Source organism: Scyliorhinus torazame, chromosome 16 (genome assembly GCF_047496885.1).
Source record: "Scyliorhinus torazame isolate Kashiwa2021f chromosome 16, sScyTor2.1, whole genome shotgun sequence".
NCBI lineage: Eukaryota > Metazoa > Chordata > Chondrichthyes > Carcharhiniformes > Scyliorhinidae > Scyliorhinus > Scyliorhinus torazame.
This window is the reverse complement of record NC_092722.1, coordinates 22,194,993-22,217,476: the sequence shown is the minus strand read 5'-3', so window position 1 is coordinate 22,217,476 and position 22,484 is coordinate 22,194,993. Positions and strand designations below refer to the sequence as shown.

The following is a 22,484-nucleotide window of genomic DNA, read 5'->3' as shown; positions in this document are numbered from 1 at the left end:
TCTGTGGTTTTGTTGGTATTTATAGAGATCCCAAGTTCTATGTGTGACTGAAGTGTGTATCCCCCTGTGGTAGGGGAAGGCACCCAGGCAGCAAATCGTCAGAATTTGCTCCAATTCCCCACACTTCAGTCATGAGCAAATGCTGCAGATTACGTAATTGTCTTGCATTGCGTGTAGCGTCACCGGCTCCCATGAGGGAGCGTGCGGATTGCGTATGACGCACGGTTTTACGTATGACGCGCGGGGCTGTGGGAACGGCAATGGCGGCAGATTGCACGAAGGCGGCCGGGGGCGTTCGAACGTCCCGCTCTGCGCGGGACGGCCTGGACAAAAGCATCACGTTGCCGCCTGACGAGATTTTCCGCAACCTGGAGAACGCCAAGAGCTTCGCCATTGACATTGGTGAGCAGAGCAATAAAGCGTGGCGTTGGTGCTGGGAGAGAGGGGCGGGTGATTGGGAACTGTTTGGCCTGAGAGGATCCGGAGGGGCGGGCGCGGGTGGGGAGATGCGACAAGTGGACGCGATGCGCATGTGCAGCCGCTCGCGGGGCCGCTGGGAGTTATAGTTTTCAGCACAGGCGGCACCAGTTAGTCGATGTTCAAAGGCGTGGACAGAAAAACTACACCTCCCGTCAGCCATCGTTGTGACAACTCACTCTGGGCGGAAAGTACACAAACCTGTACAGGTGTTTACAGAGCTCACGAAGAATGTGAAGGCTGCCAGCCAGGGATAGGCGTGTGCTGCATTCTGACCAGCTTCAGCACACGGTCATTATTTATCAGGGAGCAATTCTCTTTTTTTCCTTCACGGCCAGTATAATAGCAGTTTATATTGATAGACCTTTAAAGTCGATCTCTCGATTCCTGGGCTCCCGCCTTGTTCCGTCAGGTTTCCTGTCAAGTCCTGTGCTTGAGCTTGATGACCTGCGTTGGCTTCTAGCCCCGCCTCAATTTTCATACTTGTGTTTAAGCCCCATCATAGTTAATTTGCATCAAACCCCTCCACAGCCCCCCCCCCCCCCCCCCGTATTTCCTAGATCTACAGCGCTTGGAGATCTCTGCACCTCCAAATTGGGCCTGGCTCTTGTGCTTCGCAGATTTTCTCGGCTCCTGTATTTGTGGCCATGCCGTCACGCTGTCTGGATTCTCAGCTTGCAAATCACCTCCTTAAGAACATAAGAACTAGGAGCAGGAGTAGGCCATCTGGCCCCTCGAGCCTGCTCCACCATTCAATGAGATCATGGCTGATCTTTTGTGGACTCAGCTCCACTTTCCGGCCCGAACACCATAACCCTTAATCCCTTTATTCTTCAAAAAACTATCTATCTTTATCTTAAAAACATTTAATGAAGGAGCCTCTACTGCTTCACTGGGCAAGGAATTCCATAGATTCACAACCCTTTGGGTGAAGAAGTTCCTCCTAAACACAGTCCTAAATCTACTTCCCCTTATTTTGAGGCTATGCCCCCTGGTTCTGCTTTCACCCGCCAGTGGAAACAACCTGCCCGCATCTATCCTATCTATTCCCTTCATAATATATGTTTCTATAAGATCCCCCCTCATCCTTCTAAATTCCAACGAGTACAGTCCCAGTCTACTCAACCTCTCCTCATAATCCAACCCCTTCAGCTCTGGGATTAACCTAGTGAATCTCCTCTGCACACCCTCCAGTGCCAGTACGTCCTTTCTCAAGTAAGGAGACCAAAACTGAACACAATACTCCAGGTGTGGCCTCACTAACACCTTATACAATTGCAGCAGAACCTCCCTAGTCTTAAACTCCATCCTCCTAGTAATAGAACATAGAACAATACAGTGCAGTACAGGCCCTTCGGCCCACGATGTTGCACCGAAACAAAAGCCATCCAACCTACACTATGCCATTATCATCCATATGTTTATCCAATAAACTTTTAAATGCCCTCAATGTTGGCGAGTTCACCACTGTAGCAGGACAAAATTCCATTTGCCTTCTTAATCACCTGTTGCACCAACATTTTGCGACTCATGCACTAGCACACACAGGTCTCTCTGCACAGCAGCATGTTTTAATATTTTATCATTTAAATAATAATCCCTTTTGCTGTTATTCCTACCAAAAATGGATAACCTCACATTTGTCAACATTGTATTCCATCTGCCAGACTCTAGCCCATTCACTTAGCCTATCCAAATCCCTCTGCAGACTTCTAGTATCCTCTGCACTTTTTGCTTTACCACTTATCTTAGTGTCGTCTGCAAACTTGGACACATTGCCCTTGGACCCCAACTCCAAATCATCTATGTAAATTGTGAACAGTTGTGGACCCAACACTGATCCCTGAGGGACACCACTAGCTACTGATTGCCAACCAGAGAAACACCCATTAATCCCCACTCTTTGCTTTCTTTTTAAAAAAAAAAAATATATTTTATTCAAGATTTTTGGCCAAACATAACAGTACGTAGTGTTTCTTTTACACAACAATAAAGCAATATAAATAACAGTGGCCAGTTTTAAACAAGTAAATAAATAATATATAAACAAAAACAAAACTGAATGGCAACTACCTTGTCCAAAATAAATACTCTCCAAAAATACAATCCAATATACAATTACCTATAACACCTACCTATACATATTATACATGTACAATAACATCTCTGAGAGTCCGTTCGATTCCTCCTCCTCTCCCTCCCCCTCTCCCTCCCCCCCCCCCCCCCCCAGTTGCTGCTGTTGTCTACTTCTTTTCCATTCCCTCTATCTTTCTGTGAGGTAATCAACGAACGGTTGCCACCACCTGGTGAACCCCTGAGCCGAACCCCTTAACACGAACTTAATCCGTTCTACCTTTATAAACCCTGCCATGTCGTTTATCCAGGTCTCCACACCCGGGGGTTTGGCTTTCTTCCACATTAACAATATCCTGCGCCGGGCTACTAAGGACGCAAAGGCCAAAACATCAGCCTCTCTCGCCTCCTGCACTCCCGGCTCTTCTGCAACCCCAAATATAGCCAACCCCCAGCTTGGTTCGACCCGGACCCCCAGCTTGGTTCGACCCGGAACCCCACCACCTTCGAAAGCACCTTTGCCACCCCCACCCAGAACCCCTGTAGTGCCGGGCATGACCAGAACATGTGGGTGTGATTCGCTGGGCCTCTCGGCATCTCGCACACCTATCCTCTACCCCAAAAAATTTACTAAGCCGTGCTCCAGTCATATGCGCTCTGTGTAACACCTTAAATTGTATCAGGCTTAGCCTGGCACACGAGGACGATGAGTTTACCCTACGTAGGGCATCAGCCCACAGCCCCTCCTCAATCTCCTCCCCCAGTTCTTCTTCCCATTTCCCTTTCAGCTCATCTACCATGATCTCCCCCTCGTCCCTCATTTCCCTGTATATGTACGACACCTTACCATCCCCCACCCATGTCTCTGAGATCACTCTATCCTGCACCTCCTGCGTCGGGAGCTGCGGGAATTCCCTCACCTGTTGCCTCGCAAAAGCCCTCCACTGCCCCCAAATTTTCAATGTAGCCACCAGCACCGGGCTTGTGTATTTCTTTGGTGAGAACCGCAACGGTGCCGTCACCATTGCTTGTAGGCTAGTCCCCCTGCAGGACGCCCTCTCCAATCTCTTCCACGCCGCTCCCTCCCCTTCTCCCATCCACTTACACACCATTGAAACATTGGCGGCCCAGTAGTACTCACTTAGGCTCAGTAGCGCCAGCCCCCCACTGTCCCTACTACGATGCAAGAATCCCCTCCTCACTCTCGGGGTCTTCCCAGCCCACACAAAACTCATAATACTCTTCTCGATTCTTTTGAAAAAAGCCTTCGTGATCACCACCGGGAGGCACTGAAACACAAAAAGGAATCTCGGGAGGACCACCATTTTAACCGCCTGCACCCTACCTGCCAATGACAGGGACACCATGTCCCATCTCTTAAAGTCCTCCTCCATCTGCTCCACCAACCGCGTTAAATTAAGCCTGTGTAATGTACCCCAATTCTTGGCTATCTGGATCCCCAAGTACCGGAAGTCCCTTGTTACCTTCCTCAACGGTAAATCCTCTATCTCTCTGCTCTGCTCCCCTGGATGCACCACAAACAACTCACTTTTCCCCATGTTCAGTTTATACTCTGAAAAATCCCCAAACTCCCCAAGTATCCGCATTATCTCTGGCATCCCCTCCGCCGGGTCCGCCACATATAGCAACAAATCATCCGCATACAGAGATACCCGGTGTTCTTCTCCCCCCCTGAGTACTCCCCTCCACTTCCTGGAACCCCTCAATGCTATGGCCAGGGGTTCAATCGCCAGTGCAAACAATAACGGGGACAGAGGACATCCCTGCCTCGTCCCTCTATGGAGCCGAAAATAGTCAGACCCCTGTCCATTTGTGACCACGCTCACCATCGGGGCCCTAGACAGCAACTGTACCCACCTGATATACCCATCCCCAAAACCAAATCTCAGCACCTCCCACAAATAATCCCACTCCACTCTATCAAATGCTTTCTCGGCATCCATCGCCACCACTATCTCCGCTTCCCCCTCTGGTGGGGGCATCATCATTACCCCTAGCAGCCTCCGTATATTTGTATTCAGCTGTCTCCCCTTCACAAACCCAGTTTGGTCCTCATGAACCACCCCAGGGACACAATCCTCCATCCTCATTGCCATTACCTTGGCCAGAATCTTAGCGTCTACATTCAGGAGGGAAATGGGCCTGTAGGACCCGCATTGCAGCGGGTCTTTTTCCTTCTTTAGGAGGAGCGATATCGTTGCCTCTGACATAGTCGGGGGCAGCTGCCCCCTTTCCCTCGCCTCATTAAAGGTTCTCATCAGTAGCGGGGCCAGCAAGTCCATATATTTCCTATAGAATTCAACTGGGAATCCATCTGGTCCCGGGGCCTTCCTCGCCTGCATGCTCCCAATCCCTTTCACCACTTCCTCCGTCTCAATCTGTGCTCCCAGTCCCACCCTCTCCTGCTCCTCCACCTTAGGAAATTCCAGCTGATCCAGAAAGCACATCATTCTCTCCTTCCCATCCGGGGGCTGAGCTTCATATAATCTTTCGTAAAATGTCTTGAACACTCCATTCACTCTCTCCGCTCCCTGCTCCATCTCTCCCTCCTCATCTCTCACCCCCCCTATCTCCCTCGCTGCTCCCCTTTTCCTCAGTTGGTGGGCCAGCCTTCTCCCCGTATTCGTACTGTACACCCTGTGCCTTCCTCCATTGTGCCTCTGCATTACCCGTAGTCAACAAGTCAAATTCTACATATAGCCTTTGCCTTTCCCTGTACAGTCCCTCCTCCGGTGCCTCCGCATATTGTCTGTCCACCCTCAGAAGTTCTTTCAACAACCGCTCCCTTTCCCTACCCTCCTGTTTATGTGCCCTAATAGATAGCAGCTCCCCTCTAACCACTGCCTTCAGCGCCTCCCAGACCACTCCCACCTGTACCTCCCCATTATCATTGAGTTCCAAGTACCTTTCAATACACCCCCTCGCCCTTAAACACACACCCTCATCCGCCAATAATCCCATGTCCATTCTCCAGGGTGGACGCTATTGTTTTTCTTCCCCTATCTCCAGATCCACCCAATGTGGAGCATGATCCAAAATGGCTATAGCCGTGTACTCAGTTCCCGTCACCTTTGGGATCAGTGCCCTTCCCAAAACAAAAAAATCTATTCGTGAATAAACTTTGTGGACATAGGAGAAAAACAAAAACTCCTTACTCCTAGGTCTACTAAATCTCCAGGGGTCTACTCCTCCCATCTGCTCCATAAAGTCCTTAAGCACCCTAGCTGCAGCCGGCCTCCTTCCGGTCCTGGACCTCGATCTGTCCAGCCCTGGGTCCAGCACCGTATTAAAATCTCCACCGATTACCAACTTCCCCACTTCTAGGTCTGGGATTCGTCCTAGCATACGCCTCATAAAGTTGGCAACATCCCAGTTCGGGGCATACACGTTCACTAATACCACCGCCTCCCCTTGCAATTTGCCACTCACCATCACGTATCTGCCCCCACTATCCGCCACTATAGTCTTTGCCTCAAACATTACCCGCTTCCCCACTAGTATGGCCACCCCCCTGTTTTTTGCGTCTAGCCCCGAATGTAACACCTGCCCCACCCATCCTTTGCGTAGTCTGACCTGGTCTATCAGCTTCAGATGCGTCTTCTGAAGCATAACCACATCTGCCTTAAGTTTCTTTAGGTGTGCGAGTACCCGTGCCATCTTAATCGGCCCGTTCAGCCCTCTCACATTCCACGTGATCAACTGGGTTGGGGGGGGGCTCTTTACCCACCCCCCTTGACGACTAGCCATCTCCTTTTTCAATCCAGCTCCTCACCCGGTTCCCACGTAGCCGTATCCCCCCCAAGCGGCCCCCCCCCGCCCCCCCCATACCAGCTCCCCCTTCTCCCCAGCAGCAGCAACCCAGTTAACCCCCCCCCTGCTAGATCCCAAACTAGCGTAATTGCACCCCCCATGTTGCTCCCCGAAGTCAGCAAACCCTGGCCGACCTCGGCTTCCCCCCCCGTGACCTCGGCTCACACTGTGCGAGGCCCCCTCTCCTGCTTCCCTGCTCCCGCCGTGATTACCATAGCGCGGGAACAAAGCCCGCGCTTCCCTTTTGGCCCTGCTCCCAATGGCTGGCGCCCTCAGCTCCTCATCCTCCCTCCCCCCCTCCCCCACGACATGGGGAAGAGAGAAAAGTTACAGGGTCGCAGGATTAACACCTTGGGAAGTCATCTCTTCCCTCTTTTCCCCCCCCTTCATCCCACATATTCACCCCCCCACTTTGTCCCAAACGTTCTTTTTATGGCCCGCTCACTCCAGTTTCTCCTCGACAATAAATGTCCACGCCTCATCTGCCGTTTCGAAGTAGTGGTGTTTCCCTTGATGTGTGACCCACAGTCTTGCCGGTTGCAGCATTCCAAATTTAATCTTCCGTTTGTGCAGCACTGCCTTGGCCCGATTAAAGCTTGCCCTCCTTCTCGCCACCTCCGCACTCCAATCTTGATATACGCGAATCACCGCGTTCTCCCACCTACTGCTCCGAGTTTTCTTTGCCCATCTGAGGACCATCTCTCTGTCCTTATATCGGAGAAATCTCACCACTATGGCTCGAGGAATTTCTCCAGCCCTCGGTCTTCGCGCCATAACTCGATAGGCTCCCTCCACCTCCAGCGGACCCGTCGGGGCCTCCGGTCCCATTAACGAGTGCAGCATCGTGCTCACATATGCCCCGACGTCCGCCCCTTCTACACCTTCGGGAAGACCAATAATCCTTAAATTCTTCCTCCTCGCATTATTCTCCAGCATCTCCAGCCTTTCCACACACCTTTTGTGTTGTGCCTTGTGCATCTCCGTTTTCACCACCAGGCCTTGTATGTCGTCCTCATTCTCAGCAGCCTTTGCCTTCACGACCCGAAGCTCCTGTTCCTGGGTCTTTTGCTCCTTCTTTAGCCCCTCAATCGCTTGTAATATTGGGGCCAACAGCTCCTTCTTCATCTCCTTTTTGAGTTCTTCCACGCAACGCCGCAGGAACTCTTGTTGGTCAGGGCCCCATATTAAACTGCCTCCTTCCGACGCCATCTTGCTTTGTGCCTGTCTTCCTGGCCGCTGCTCTAGAGGATCCACTGCAATCCGGCCACTTTCCTCTCTTTTTTCCATCCGTGTCCAGGGGGGATTCCCTTCTGGATTCCAGCACAGTGTTTTTTGCCGTTAGAATTGCCGTTGGGGCTCCTATCAAGAGCCCAAAAGTCCGTTCCACCGGGAGCTGCCGAAACGTGCGACCTAGCTGGTCATCGCCGCACCCGGAAGTCCCACTCTTTGCTTTCTATTAATTAACCAATCCTCTATCCATGCTACTACTTTCCCCTTAATGCCATGCATCTTTATCTTATGCAGCAACCTTTTGTGTGGCACCTTGTCAAAGGCTTTCTGGAAATCCAGATATACCACATCCATTGGCTCCCCGTTATGTACCGCACTGTTAATGTCCTCAAAAAATTCCACTAAATTAGTTAGGCATGACCTGCCCTTTATGAACCCATGCTGTGCCTGTCCAATGGGACAATTTCCCTCCAGATGCCTCCCTATTTCTTCCTTGATGATAGATTCCAGCATCTTCCCTAGTACCGAAGTTAAGCTCACTGGCCTATAATTACCCGCTTTCTGCCTACCTCCTTTTTTAAACAGTGGTGTCACGTTTGCTAATTTCCAATCCGCCGGGACCACCCCAGAGTCTCGTGAATTTTGGTAAATTATCACTAGTGCATTTGCAATTTCCCTAGCCATCTCTTTTAGCACTCTGGGATGCATTCCATCAGGTCCCGGAGACTTGTCTACCTTTAGCCCCATTAGCTTGCCCATCACTACCTCCTTGGTGATAACAATCCTCTCAAGGTCCTCACCTGTCATAGCCTCATTTCCATCCGTCACTGGCATGTTATTTGTGTCTTCCACTGTGAAGACCGACCCAAAAAACCTGTTCAGTTCCTCAGCCATTTCCTCATCTCCCATTACTAAATCTCCCTTCTCATCCTCTTTGTAGAAACTTTTGCTATCTTTTTATATTCTGAGCAAGTTTATTCTCATAATCTATCTTACTCTTTATAGCTTTTTTAGTAGCTTTCTGTTGCCCCCTAAAGATTTCCCAGTCCTCTAGTCTCCCACTGATCTTTGCTACTTTGTATGTTTTTTCCTTCAATTTGATACTCTCCCTTATTTCCTTAGATATCCACGGTCGATTTTCCCTCTTTTTACCGCCCTTCCTTTTTGTTGGTATAAACCTTTGCTGAGCACTGTGAAAAATCACTTGGAAGGCTCTCCACTGTTTCTCAACTGTTTCACTATAAAGTCTTTGCTCCCAGTCTACCTTAGCTAGTTCTTCTCTCATCCCATTGTAATCTCCTTTGTTTAAGCACAAAACACTAGTGCTTGATTTTACCTTCTCACTCTCCATCTGTATTTTAAATTCCACCATATTGTGATCGCTCCTTCCGAGAGGATCCCTAACTATGAGATCCTGAATCAATCCTGTCTCATTACACAGGACCAGATCTAGGACCGCTTGTTCCCTCGTAGGTTCCATTACATACTGTTCTAGGAAACTATCGCGGATACATTCTATAAACTCCTCCTCAAGGCTGCCTTGACTGACCTGGTTAAACCAATCAACATGTAGATTAAAATCCCCCATGATAACTGCTGTACCATTTCTACATGCATCTGTTATTTCTTTGTTTATTGCCTGCCCCACCATAATGTTACTATTTGGTGGCCTATAGATTACTCCCATCAATGACTTTTTCGCCTTACTATTCCTGATTTCCACCCAAATGGATTCAACCTTATCCTCCATAGCACCGATGTCATCCCTTACTGTTGCCCGGATGTCATCCTTAAATAACAGAGCTACACCACCTCCCTTACCATCCACTCTGTCCTTCCGAAAGGTTTGATACCCTCGGATATTTAACTCCCAGTCGTGACCATCCTTTAACCATGTTTCAGTAATGGCCACTAAATCATAGTCGTTCACGATGATTTGCGCCATCAACTCATTTACCTTATTCCGAATACTACGAGCATTCAGGTAAAGTACGCTTATGTTGGCTTTTTTACCTCTGTTCTGAATCTTAACACCTCCCTCAGTAAACTCTCCTAAGTTATATTTCCTCTTAACCTTTCTCCTAATTTTCCTTGTCGTCGAACCGCTTATATATCTCTCTTCTTTCAAGACACTCCTTACTTTGACCTAACCATCTGGCCTAGTTTCTCCCTATGTAGCTTGTTGCCAACTTTTGTGTGATAATTGCTCTTGTGAAGTGTCATGGGGCATGTTGTGATGTTAAAGACACTATATTAATGCAAATTGTTGTTGTAGAATCTGACAGATATTTGAATAACGTGTGTCAGTATAAATTATAAAGATTGTTTTCAAAAAAATAAATTTAGAGTACCCAATTCATTTTTTCCAATAAAGGGGCAATTTAGCATGGCCAATCCACCAATCCTGCAGATCTTTGGGTTGTGGGGGTGAAACCCATGCAGACACCGGGAGAATGTGCAATCTCCACACGGACAGTGACCCAAGCCGGAATTGAATCCGGGTTCCTGGCGCTGTGATGCAGCAGTGCTAACCACCGTGTCACCCGTTATATCAGTTATAGTGGTTGAATATTCTCCTTTAGGAAATTATTAATTATTTAGGAAGTCATGCATGAACAGCCTGCTGCCAACTCAAAACAGAAAATCAGACTTTGAAGCCATTAGAAGTCTTGCCTGCTATAGAAAGATGACATATGAACTCAACAGATCCATAAAAATGAGTGCCCCCATCGTAAATGCATTGGCAGGATGTACAATTTAGCAGTTTGCAATCTCCTGGAATGGAGCAATTTGATTTAGCAATGCGCAGGTTTTTCTAAAAAAGAATACAGAGACATTTGCAATTTATGTAAAAGAACTTAAAGCCCTTATGTCCATCATTCTGGTTGGACTGTGTGGACGCTGACAAGTAGTTGCTTTTGTATAGATGAAAGAAAATTACAACGGTCTTTTTGGAAATAACATTTATTGAACTGAGGATTCATGGCAGAATAGAATGAGTGCCTTCGGGAAATATTGTGAGTATTAAGTTGCTGGTGTGTTTTTCCTGACGTAGATTTTATCTATGTGAAAGCATAAATACACAAAATGTTAGTCAAGTCAGCATCTGTGAAGAGAAAAGACAGGCTGTAATGTTTCAAGTGTGCCATTCATCATATCAGGTGCAGGGGGTAGCACGGCGGTGCAGTGGTTAGCACTGCTGCCTCACAGCGCCAAGGTCCCAGATTCAATCCCGGCACCGGGCCACTACACCACCGTGCTGCCTGAGCTGTGATGTATTGAAAGTTCAAAAATCCCAACAAGGCTGACACGTGAAGAATGTGAACTGAGTTTCTGTTCAGTGTAAAATAAGTTGTCTTGACTATTGGTAGGTATATTTTGTTTTTGTATTGTTCAGCATGGTGAGTTTTTGATAACAGCTATGATGGAGGAGCAGCGTGTGTGCAAAGGCCAGCTGCTTCCAGACAGAGAAACCAAGAAAGCAGGTCAAACCTGAATACATTGGCAGATTAGGCTGTTCATCTGTCTGGCCTTGGAACTCAGAGAGTGACTTGCAGGGTGGGTGGAACTGATTGATACCTGCCCCTCTGCACTTCCAATGTTAAGGAAGTAGTTTTATTAGCTTGGTTGCTACAGGTGGCAGCTAATGATTAAGAACTTTTCACGAGAAACATTGTGATAAGTTCTTCCAGTAATTCCCCAATGAACTGGATAAAATGGGCTTTATTTACTTAATATACTAGCTAAACATAAAACTTCATGAAATACATAATTGATGGGCAGCACGGTGACGCAGTGGTTAGCATTGCTGCCTCACGGCGCCGAGGTCCCAGGTTCAATCCCGGCTCTGGGTCACTGCCCGGGTGGAGTTTGCACATTATCCCCGTGTTTGTGTGGGCTTCGCCCCCACAACCCAGAAGATGTGGAGGGTAGGTGGATTGGCCACGCTAAATTGTCCCTTAATTGGAAAAAATGAATTGGATACTCTAAATGTATTTTTTAAAAAAATACATAATTGATGAAGTGCTTTAAAGATCAAGTTGAGCTGTAAACATTAGTTCTGAGGTAATTGAACATGAGTGTGAAGGAGCAGATTCACCTGATTTGTATATTTTTTATTCAACCCTTCCTTCATTTGATGGCCTCTTTCTCCGCTAAACCCCAAGGTCATTCACAATTTAAGCTTGTCGCAGCAGAAATATCGGGGTGCAGATAATCAAAAAAGGAGAGCGAGAAGCAGCGGAAAAATCTACTTTATAAAACACTGGCGCACAGCCTATTTTGGAGCCCCTATTTCTTGAGCCAGAAACAAATTGGTAGTGTTTTTTTAAAAAAAAAATTTGTATTCTCCTTTTTCACATTTTCTCCCACATTTACATCCATCAACAATAAACAATAATCAGCAAGATATGTCAGTCCCCATAATAACAACGATCCCATCTACCCACCAACCTCCGAACCTCAACCCGCATGTTTACATAAACAAATGACAAAAAGGAATCCGGGATTACCCGTAGTCACCCTTAATCTTACACAGCTCCTCCCGTCCACTGCCTCTTGTAAAACTCCTCCTCCCAACCTCTGTTTCTTCCCCCCAACTTTCCACCCCGGCTAGACCACTCGGACCCTGTTCTGCCAGGCTCCGATGGCCGCAGCCCCTCCCCCCACCTCACTCCCGTTCACTGACCGGCTTAAGCCGGCCAGCGTGGAGGCCCCCGCCCGGGTCCCTTTCCCACTTGCCCGGCCTTGGGAAAGCCCAAAGATCCCCTTTTAGCACACAAACCCCGCATATCCACCTACACCCCAAAGAACTCTCATTTCGAGTGAAAGTCCCGTCCCTTCCCTTGTCCAAATATATACCACATTGGCTCCTTTAATCTCTACACCCGCGCGCAGTGATACAAAAAAGAAGAAAATACAGTCATGAGGTTACATCGGCACATGGCCATTCCTCAATTTATCAGTTCTGCCACAGTCCTTCTACTTTCGCAAACTCCTCCGCTGCTTCCGCCGTTCCAAAATAAAAGTCCCTGAGCTTGTAAGTCACCCTCAGCTTCGCTGGATATACAATGCCGCACCGCACCTTGCTAATGTACAGTGCCCTCTTCACCCGGTTGAAGGCAGCCCGCCTCCTTGCCAGCTCCACCGTAAAGTCCTGGTATACACGTATACCAGCTCCAGCCCACCGCATCACCCGCTTCTGCTTGGCCCAGCTCAGGACCTTCTCCTTCACCCTGTACCTACGGAAGCACAGAGTCACTGCCCTTGGCGGCTCACTCGCCTTTGGTACAGGCCTCCACGACCGATGTGCCCGATCCAGTTCATATCGGGATGGATCCTCCCCCCTCCCCCAATAGTTTTGCCAGCATCGTGGCAAAATACTCAGTCGGCTTCGGTCCTTCAACTCCTTCGGGCAGCCCCACAATCCTCAAATTCTGTCGCCTGGATCTGTTTTCCAGGTCTTCCATTTTTCCTCGCAGATCCTTGTTAGTATCCATCACCTTCCGCATCTCTTGCCCCATCGAGGCAAGTTGATCACCGTGCTGCAATAACGTCTCCTCCACTTCCTTCAGCGCCTCCCCTTGCTCTCGCACCTCCGCCACTGCGCTCGCAGTGTTCCCCGTCTTCACCGGGGAAACCGCCTCCTCCACCAGCACACTCAAAACCTCCCTCATCTCCTTCCTCACCGTCTCCATGCATTTCACAATCTGCGCCAACTGCTTTTCAAATTCCGCAGCCATCACCGTAGTTATTTCTTCAGCCGTAAGCAGTGCAGCCTTCCCTGTGCTCCAGCTTCCATTTATCCTGGTGACCCCGCGGTGACCTTTCCACTCCCCAACGGACCTCCAGCTGTTTTTTTCCCGGCCGTTTTCTTGCTCACCCTCAACATTTTTCTATGTTATTTTTTTTCTCCTGTGTCTTCACTGTGCCGCCTCCGTGCCTTCTCCTTGCTTCTGCCGCCTCTGCAGACCCTGGGACCGGGCTTAAAGCCCCGAAAATGCCGTTGCCGAACGGGAGCCCTCCATTGTGCGGCCGCCTCCCACCCGCCGTCACCGGAAGTCCCTGGTAGTGTGTTGTTGATAGGAGCTTGTGGTAATCTGGTTTCATCTCCATTGTTTGGAGGTGTTTCCCACCCAAGAGAGAACACTGCAAATTCTATGATAATCTATGATTGTAGGTACAGAAATTGTGGACTTTTATTTTTTAAAATAATCTGTATTGTCACAAATAGGCTTACATTAGTACTGCAATGAAGTTACTGTGAAAAGCCCCTAGTCGCCACATTCCGGCGCCTGTTCGGGTACACGGAGGGAGAATTCAGAATGTCCAAGTTACCTAACAGTGCGTCTTTTGGGCTTTGTGGGAGGAAACCGGAGCACCCGGAGGAAACCCATGCAGACACGGGGAGAACGTGCAGACGTGCTGTTCTTTCTGTTGTTTCTCCAACAGAGAATGACTGTGTGCACGTATAATACAAAGGGATGAAAGGATTGGCAGCACGGTAGCATTGTGGATAGCACAATTGCTTCACAGCTCCAGGGTCCCAGTTTCGATTCCCGGCTTGGGTCACTGTCTGTGCGGAGTCTACACATTCTCCCCGTGTGTGTGTGGGTTTCCTCCAGGTGCTCTGGTTTCCTCCCACAGTCCGAAGATGTGCGGGTTAGGTGGGTTGGCCATGCTAAATTGCCCATAGTGTCCAAAATTGCCCTTAGTGTTGGGTGGGGTTACTGGGTTATGGGGATAGGGTGGAGGTGTGGACCTTGGGTAGGGTGCTCTTTCCAAGAGCCGGTGCAGACCCGATGGGCCGAATGGCCTCCTGCACTGTAAATTCTATGATTTGGCAGCACAGGTTTCTGTTTCAGCTGGAGAATTAACAGCAAAATAAAAATGAATGAAAAGTTAGTATGTAGCTTGGTGTTATTCTTTAGGAGTGATAAGGGTGTGTGGGAGTTTAGTGAAGGATGTCGACATTTTGTGCTGTGCTCTTTGAACTGTGCAGAGCTCTCAACAATAGAAGTATTGATTTATCGCTTTCAAACTTGCTAATTTTGAGGCAGATAACGTAAGGCTGACTTGCCGGTGGTTACATCTGGCATTGGAAATAGGAGCAGTTTGAGCTGGTTAATCAAGAACAGCACACTGCATTGAATCAAACTGGCACAAGTATAATTTTCTCTTCTGTATTGCCACCTGTCATTTATGTCCAGTGACAACTGTGCATTTAGCACTATCCCTGTTTTTTTGTGAGCTGTTATGCTACATGTTTACAGAACTAGCAAATGTCTTTTGTTAATAGGTGGCTCCTTGACGAAGCTGGCCTACTATTCAACTGTGCAACACAAGGTTGCCAAAGTACGATCCTTCGATCATTATGGCAAAGTAAGTATGATGTGTAGCAACAAAAACAACTTTTATTTATACAGCACCGTTAAAGTAATAAAGCATCCCAAACAGGAGTGTTATAAAGCAAAATTTGACACTGAACCACATAAGGCGATAATCAGGCAGACGGCCGAAAAACTGTCCAATGAGTTAGGTTTGAAGAAGCATTGTATTTTTTTTTCTAATTTAATTTTTAAAAATAATTTAAGTATCCACTTCTTTTTTCCAACTAAGGGGCAATTTAGCGTGGCCAATCCACCTACCATGCACATCTTTGGGTTGTGGGAATGAGACCCATGCAGACCCAGGGAGAATGTGCAAACTCCACACGGACAGTGATCTGGGGCCGAGTGCGAACCACTGCACCACCGTGCCGCCCCCGAAGAAGTATTTTAGAGTGTTGCGGGGGGCATGGCCTCACAGGTGGAGTAATCAAAATCAGAGATACTCAGGAGACCAGAATTAGAGGAGCACACGTAACCTCTGCTGGTTATGGGGCTGGGCAGATTACAGAGGTGAGGGAGAGATCACGGAGAGATTTGATAACGAGGATGAGTATTAGAAAATTGAGGCATACCTTTACCGAGAGCCAGTAAAGGTCAGTGTGTATAGGCCACAGAGGTGATGGGTGAATGGAACTTTGTGTCAGAAACAATATGGACAGTAGAATTTTGAACGATTTCAAGTTGACAAATGATTGAAAATGAGAGACCCGCCAGAAGTTCAGTGAAATCGTCAAGCCTAAAGGTACCAAAACACAGATGAACGTTTTCAAGGATGAAGGTAGGAGACCAAAGTTGTTAGTGGCAAAAGGAGGTGATTTTGATGGTGAATACAGAATAGAAAAGAAGCTCGGGGTCAAATAGGATATCAAGATTGTGAATCACTTGGTTCAGCCTGAGATAATGGGCAGAGTTGGGGATGGAATCGGTAGATAGGGAGTGGAGTTTGTGGCATGGGGCAGTAACAATGTCTATGGCCTTCTAGGTTTTTAATTGGAGGTAAATGCAGCAGTTCCAGGATTGGATGTTGGACGACACAGGCGGGGTCGAGAGGGAAGGTGATGGGCTAGATCAGGGTATTATCTGTGTACATGTGCAACTTGGTGAATGTGTTACCATCTGACATACAACTGGACAGGAAGATTCCCAAATGGAATCCTGGCTCAGAGGACCATAACTTTTACCTTTTTTAATAAAAGAGGAGGAAAAGTGTCTCGACTGCTAATTAGTTTTTAAAAAAAATTAGAGTATCCCATTCATTTTTTCCAATTAAGAGGCAATTTAGCGTGGCCAATCCACCTACCCTGCATATCTTTGGGTTGTGGGGGCGAAACCCACGCAAACATGGGGAGAATGTGCAAACTGCACACGGACAGTGATCCAGGGCCGGGATGAAACCTGGGACCTCGGCGCTGGAGACAGCAGTGCTAACCACTGCGCCAGCGTGCTGCCCACTAATTAGTTTTAACAAGAAAAAAAGACTAAACATGAAAAATTGGATTATGATACAATACTCCTTTACTCCCTATCTCTTAAGCTACAATGGCCTCATTAACACACAGTCCCTTTTAATCACAAGGTGATTGTGGTAAAACACACTCCTCCCTGAACCCAAATGAATGTCTGGATTTCTCCTCAAAATCCCCCCAGATGATTCTTGTATTGTGTCACCTTGTCTCATTGATTCCACATTCCGCTTTCAAATGCCACACTTTCAAATTTTCTTTTAAATTATGCTTTCCCTCCATTACTTCCATCAAGGTTTTGCTTTCAGCTTTTACAGCTCTCCCTTCAGCTTTCCTTTATCTTAAAAGATTTCCAGAGTTATTTCAAATAATGTCTCCCAAACTAATAATTTCTCACAAACCTTAGCACTTCTGCAGATATTTTCTGGCTTTTCACGATCCAATGCCTTTTCAACTCTCTGACTTTACTGGCCAGTAATCTGTTCTGGTTCCCAGTTTCCTGTTCCGATAACTTCAGACTTCTTGGAAACTTCTCTTCATTTCTCAAGCTTCCTTAACCAACTGGATTTTAGCTTTCCCGCATCTATTTTCTTAACCATTACTCCATACTATGGCTTTTCTTCCAGCAAAGCTAAGAGAGATGTTCCTCTCTACCCTTATAAAACCAACTGCTTCTAGCAGAGCTTGTGAGAGCTGCCTTCTCTCTCACTACCTCTCTCCAACTGCAATCAAATTAGCGAAACTAAATCTTAAAAGCTTCTTGAACTTACAAGGCCCCAGTTACTAAGCAACCACTGTTGGTTTATTTACTCTTCACGCTGTAGCCCTCTGTAAGCACAATGTAATTCAGTTGTAATTGAAACCAACCCCTGCACGTGCAAACACTTTTGTCCAGCATTAATCTAACTATAGGTTTTGCCCTTCCAGGCACGTTAAATCCACTTCAAACTATACCGTGTTTCTAATATTTACCAATACAAATATAAATCCCTTAAAGGTACCTTTATTTGCTTAACACTTGGGCCAGGTAGTTTACATTCAGAAACATCATTGACTGTGGAAGAATTGGCCTTGGAGGGAGTGCAACGTAGGTTTACAAAAATGAGACATGGACTATGTTGATTTAAGTTAAGAGGAGAGATTGCACAAATTAGGCCTGTTTTTGGTAGAATTTAGAAGGTTAAGGGGTGGTCTGATCGAAGTACTCATAGAATCATAGAATTTACAGTGCAGAAGGAGGCCATTCGGCCCATCGAATCTGCACTGGCCCTTACAAAGAGCACCCTACTGAAGCCCACGTATCTACCCTATCCATAATCCAGTAACCCCTACTTATCATTTCTTTGGACACTAAGGGCAATTTAGCATGGCCAATCCACCGAACGTTGGGAGGAAACCGGAGCACCCGGAGGAAATCCACGCAGACACTGGGAGAACGTGCAGACTCCGCGCAGACAGTGACCCAAGCTGGGAATTGAACCTGGGACCCTGGTGCTGTGAAGCAACCGTGCTAACCACTATGCTACCATGCTGCCCATTATTTTCGAAGATTAAGGGGTGATCTGATCGAAGTATTCATGGTATTAACAGGGAAAGACAGGGTAGGTGAAGATAAACTATGTCCACTGGTTGGAGATTCTAAAACTAGGGGGCCTGATCTAAAAATTAGGGCTAGACCATTCAGGAGAGATGTTGGGAAGCACTTCTTCACTCAAAGGGTGGTAGAGGTTTGGAACTCTTTCCCACAAGCAGCAATTGAAGCTCGATCAGTTGTTAATTTTAAACCTGTGATAGAGTTTTGTTAAGCATATTCGATTAAAGGATATGGGCAGAAGGCAGGTATGTGGTGTTTGGCCACAGATTAGTCGTGATCTCATTAAACGGTAGGACAGGCTCATTGGGCTGAACGGCCTACTCCTGTTCCTATGTTCCAATAGAAAAACATAATTTAGAGCCGTGTCTTTGTAACTCGTACAACAAAGAGCTATTTCCAAAAGGAGTTGGTCCCCATAAGGAGTTCAGCTGACTGATATTATTAACTGTTAAAATTAATTTTAGTTGTTACTTTTTAACCATATTTTACTTTCTCATTCTATTATCACAGGTATAATAGCAAATGAACAAAGAACAGACGATCAAAAAAAAAAGACAACTGTTATGAAATAAGAATCTTGCGTAATTGTTGAACTTTTTGTCAAGTGATCATTTAAAAACATGTTGTCATACAAGGGTATCCAAGCTATGACCTTTAGTCCAAAATGTAGCTCCCAAGCCCGAACAGACTAGCTCAATAAGTCCAGGCAGCCCTGTCCTATTTGTGCCTTTGTTGTTTGCTGATTGATGCATTTCAATTTTATGCTGCTAGGAAAGGGCTACGCTTATCACTGTTACTTCATTGCTAAAATCATCCTGAACTAGAACATCAAGCTTTATTACTTCCATCAACTTAAGACATTTGCAATTTCTGGGAAGGTTGATTTTAAACTTTGAGTCTTTATAGGACACACCTGAGCCTCTGTTGGAGACAAGTAGAGTGGATACCATTGAGGTAGATATTAGTTGTTTGAGTTGTATTATGTTTCTCCAAGAAAATTTCCCCCTCCGCAGCCTGTATTTCAGACCGTGATGCTGTGTTTGTGTTTTTCTAAGGTCCCTGATGATGAACCATTGTACGAGATCTCTGTTCAGGAAGAGATCACTGCCCGACTTCATTTTGTTAAATTTGAAAATGCTTATATAGAAACATGTCTGGACTTCATCAAAGCTCACCTAGTGAACACAGAGACCAAAGTGATTAAAGCTACAGGAGGTGGTGCTCACAAGTTTAAGAACCTGATTGAGAAGAAGCTGGGACTAAAGTAAGTGATAGCTTGCAGGGAAGGGTGTGGCGTAGTGGTAATGTCATTGGGCTAGTGATCCAGGCTAATGATCCAGGGCCAGGCTAATGCTCTGGGGACTTGAGTTCAAATTCCACCTCAACAGCTGGTGGAATTAAATTAAATGGATAAATCGGGAATTGAAAGCTAGTCTCAGTAATGGTGACCATGAAACAAATGCCCTTTAAGGAAGCAAATCTATCCTTACCTGGTCTGACTTACATGTGATTCCAGACCCACAGCAATGTGTTTGACTCTCAACTGCCCAATTGAAATGGACGAGCAAGCCACTAAGTTCAAAAGCAATTTAGGGATAGGTAACAAATGCCACATCCTATGAAAAAATAAATTATAAAAATATTTGTGAGAAAAAGTACCAGAGTACATTGAACAGTCTGTAACCAAATCTTTCTTTCCTGTATTCTGGGCACAATCAGGAAATTCAATTTGCTCCATTAAGTCAAAGGGTTGCTATCAGTGCTGCATGCAACTGCCAAAGCCTGCGAGCTAACTCTCCTGTGTTTGCTTCTGGATTGATGGAGAAACAGATCTCAATTGTCAGAAGCGATTATGTATCAAAGTACAGTGGGTGGGAAGGATAAGGAAAGAGGAATTTCCAAGAGCCGGTGCAGACTCGATGGGCCGAATGGCCTCCTTCTGCACTGTAAATTCTATGATCTATGATTAATCTAGGACAAAGGTTCGGCACAACATCGTGGGCCGAAGGGCCTGTTCTGTGCTGTATTGTTCTGTGTTCTATGTTCTGTGAATCTTTTGAATGAAGACAAAGCTATAAAAAAAATCCCCTCCATGGGAGGAATTCCCAGTTGTCTTAACAATCTTTGCTGTGTCTGTTGTGGCTGAAAGCACTTTGCCTCTGAGTCAGGGCATCTTAGGTTCAAGTGCCACTCTTGGAACTTGTGCACAATATCTAGGCTGATAAAACTTGTGCAGTACTGATGTACTGCACTCTCAGAGATGTTGTCTTTCTGCTTAGTCGTTTGAACCAAGGGCGTATCTGCCCCCTGAGGTGGATGTAAAAGTTCCAATGGCACTATCTTGAAGAAGAGAAAGAGAATTTGCCCCATTGTCCGAACCCTTCAACCAGCATCACTACGACAGAGCATCTGGTTCTTATCTAATTTCTATTTGTGGAATCTTCTTTGGAAATTAGCTGCTGGATTTCCAACATTATAAAATTGATCACAGTTTAAAGCAAAATTGCATCATTGGCTGTGAAGGCCATTGGGATATCTTGAAGACATGAAAGGTGCTATATGAATACAAATTCTTTATTTATTTTCTGTTTGGTGTCATTGAATCATACAGTATGGAAGAGGCCCATCAAACACTGACAAAAACTGCTCTAATCTACACTAATCCCACTTCCTAGCACTTGGTCCATAGCCTTCAATGTTATGACATTTGAAGTGCTCATCCAAGTACTTCTTAAAGATTGTGAGGTTTACTGCCTCAGCTATTCTCCCAGGCAGTGTTTTCCAGATTCCCATCACTCTCGGGGCGAAATTCTTTTCCCTCAAATCCCTTCTAAACCTCCTGCCTTTCATCTTAAAATTATGCCCCCTTGTTTTTGACCCCCTTGTTATTGACCAACTAAGGGGAACAGCTGCTTTCTATTCACCCTGTCCATGCCCTTCATAATCTTATACACCAGAATCAGGCCCCCTCTCCGCTTTCTCTGCTCCAAAGAAAACAACCTGAGCTTATCCAACCTCTCTTCATAGCTAAAATGCTCCATCCCAAGCAACATTCTGGTGAATTTCCTCTGCACCCTCTCTAGTGCAATTGCACCTTTCCCATAGCACGATGACCAGAACTGAACACACTATCCCAGCTGTGGCTTAACCAAAGTCGTGCACTGCTCCAACATAGCTCCTGGCTCTTATAATCTATGCCACAACTGAAAAAGAGAAGTGTCCCATTATGCCTTCTTAACTACACCATTAACCTGTCCTGCTGCCTTCAGGGATCTGTGGAGAGACACCCCAAGATCCCTCTGTTCCTCTGAGCCACCTGGTGTCCTGCCACTCATTGAGTACTCCCTTGTCGTGTTACTCCTTCCAAAGTGCATCACCTCACAATTTTCAGGATTAAATTCCATCTGCCAGTAACCTGCCCTTCTGACCAATCCGTCTATATCCTCCTAATACCACCACCTTCCCTACCAACCGCCCAGCCAATCTTCGTGTCATCTGCAAACCTACTTATCACCCCCCCCCCCCCCCCCCCCCCCCCCCCCCCCCCCCCACACGCACACACATACATTTCCTTCTATATTGTTTACATATATCACAAACAATAAGGGACCCAGCACTGATCGCTGTCATACGCCACTGGACACCGACCTCCAGTCACACAAACAATTGACTACCATCTCCCTCTGTTTCTTATCACTAAGCCAATTTTGGATCCAACTTGCCACATTACCCTGGATCCCATGTGCTTTTATCATCTTTTTCAGTCTCCCATGTGGGACCTAGTCAAAGGCTTTGCTGAATCTATATAAACTGCATCAACTGCACTACCCTCATCTACACACCCGGTCATCTCCTTAAAAGAGTATCAAATTTGTTAGGCATGAAATATGGGTTGGGGCAGAGGGAATTATTTAGGTATTTGCAGGTCCGAGATTTTGCTAAGAAGGATATACAGAGCTTTCCATTGGCGCTGGCCTCCACACTGTTGGAGGAGGTGCTGACGGCAGGGGGAATGGAGACGGGGATGGTGTCGGCTATTTATGGGGCGATTCTGGGAGAAAAGAAAGCACCGCTGGAGGGAATTAGGGCAAAGTGGGGGGAAGAGTTGGGAGAGACCATGGAGATGGGGTTGTGGTGTGAGGTGCTACGGAGGTAAATGCCTCAACTTTGTGTGCGAGGTTGGGGTTGATACAACTGAAGATGATGTATAGGGTGCACCTCACAAAGGTGAGGATGAGCCAACTCTTTGAGGAGGTAGAGGATGTTTGCGAACATTGCGGGGGGCCTTCGCCTCGCTGATCGCCCGAAGGCGGATCCTGTTCGGGTGGAGATCACGGGCAAAATTCTCCGGTATCGGCGCGATGTCCGCCGACTGGCGCCCAAAACGGCGCAAATCAGTCGGGCATCGCACCGCCCCAAAGGTGCGGA

The 22,484-nt window shown here is 46.8% G+C and overlaps 1 protein-coding gene across 3 annotated transcripts in view; it reads left to right on the top strand.

Moving 5' to 3' along the window:
- The first annotated feature begins 228 nt into the window (after positions 1 to 228).
- Positions 229 to 22,484, top strand: part of pank4 (pantothenate kinase 4 (inactive)) — an 82,598-nt gene continuing 60,342 nt past the window's right edge. Inside the window, exons 1-4 of one of the 3 annotated variants that reach the window (XR_011935403.1) lie at positions 229 to 402; positions 14,909 to 14,991; positions 18,963 to 19,010; positions 19,112 to 19,320. Coding sequence is in view for 2 of the 3 variants with exons in the window: in XM_072478063.1 (XP_072334164.1) it covers positions 234 to 402; positions 14,909 to 14,991; positions 18,963 to 19,010; positions 19,112 to 19,320 (509 nt within the window). In the remaining variant the exon portion in view is untranslated. The remainder of the gene's footprint in view (positions 403 to 14,908; positions 14,992 to 18,962; positions 19,011 to 19,111; positions 19,321 to 22,484) is intronic. The other 2 variants (XM_072478063.1, XM_072478064.1) reach the window with 2 other exon arrangements.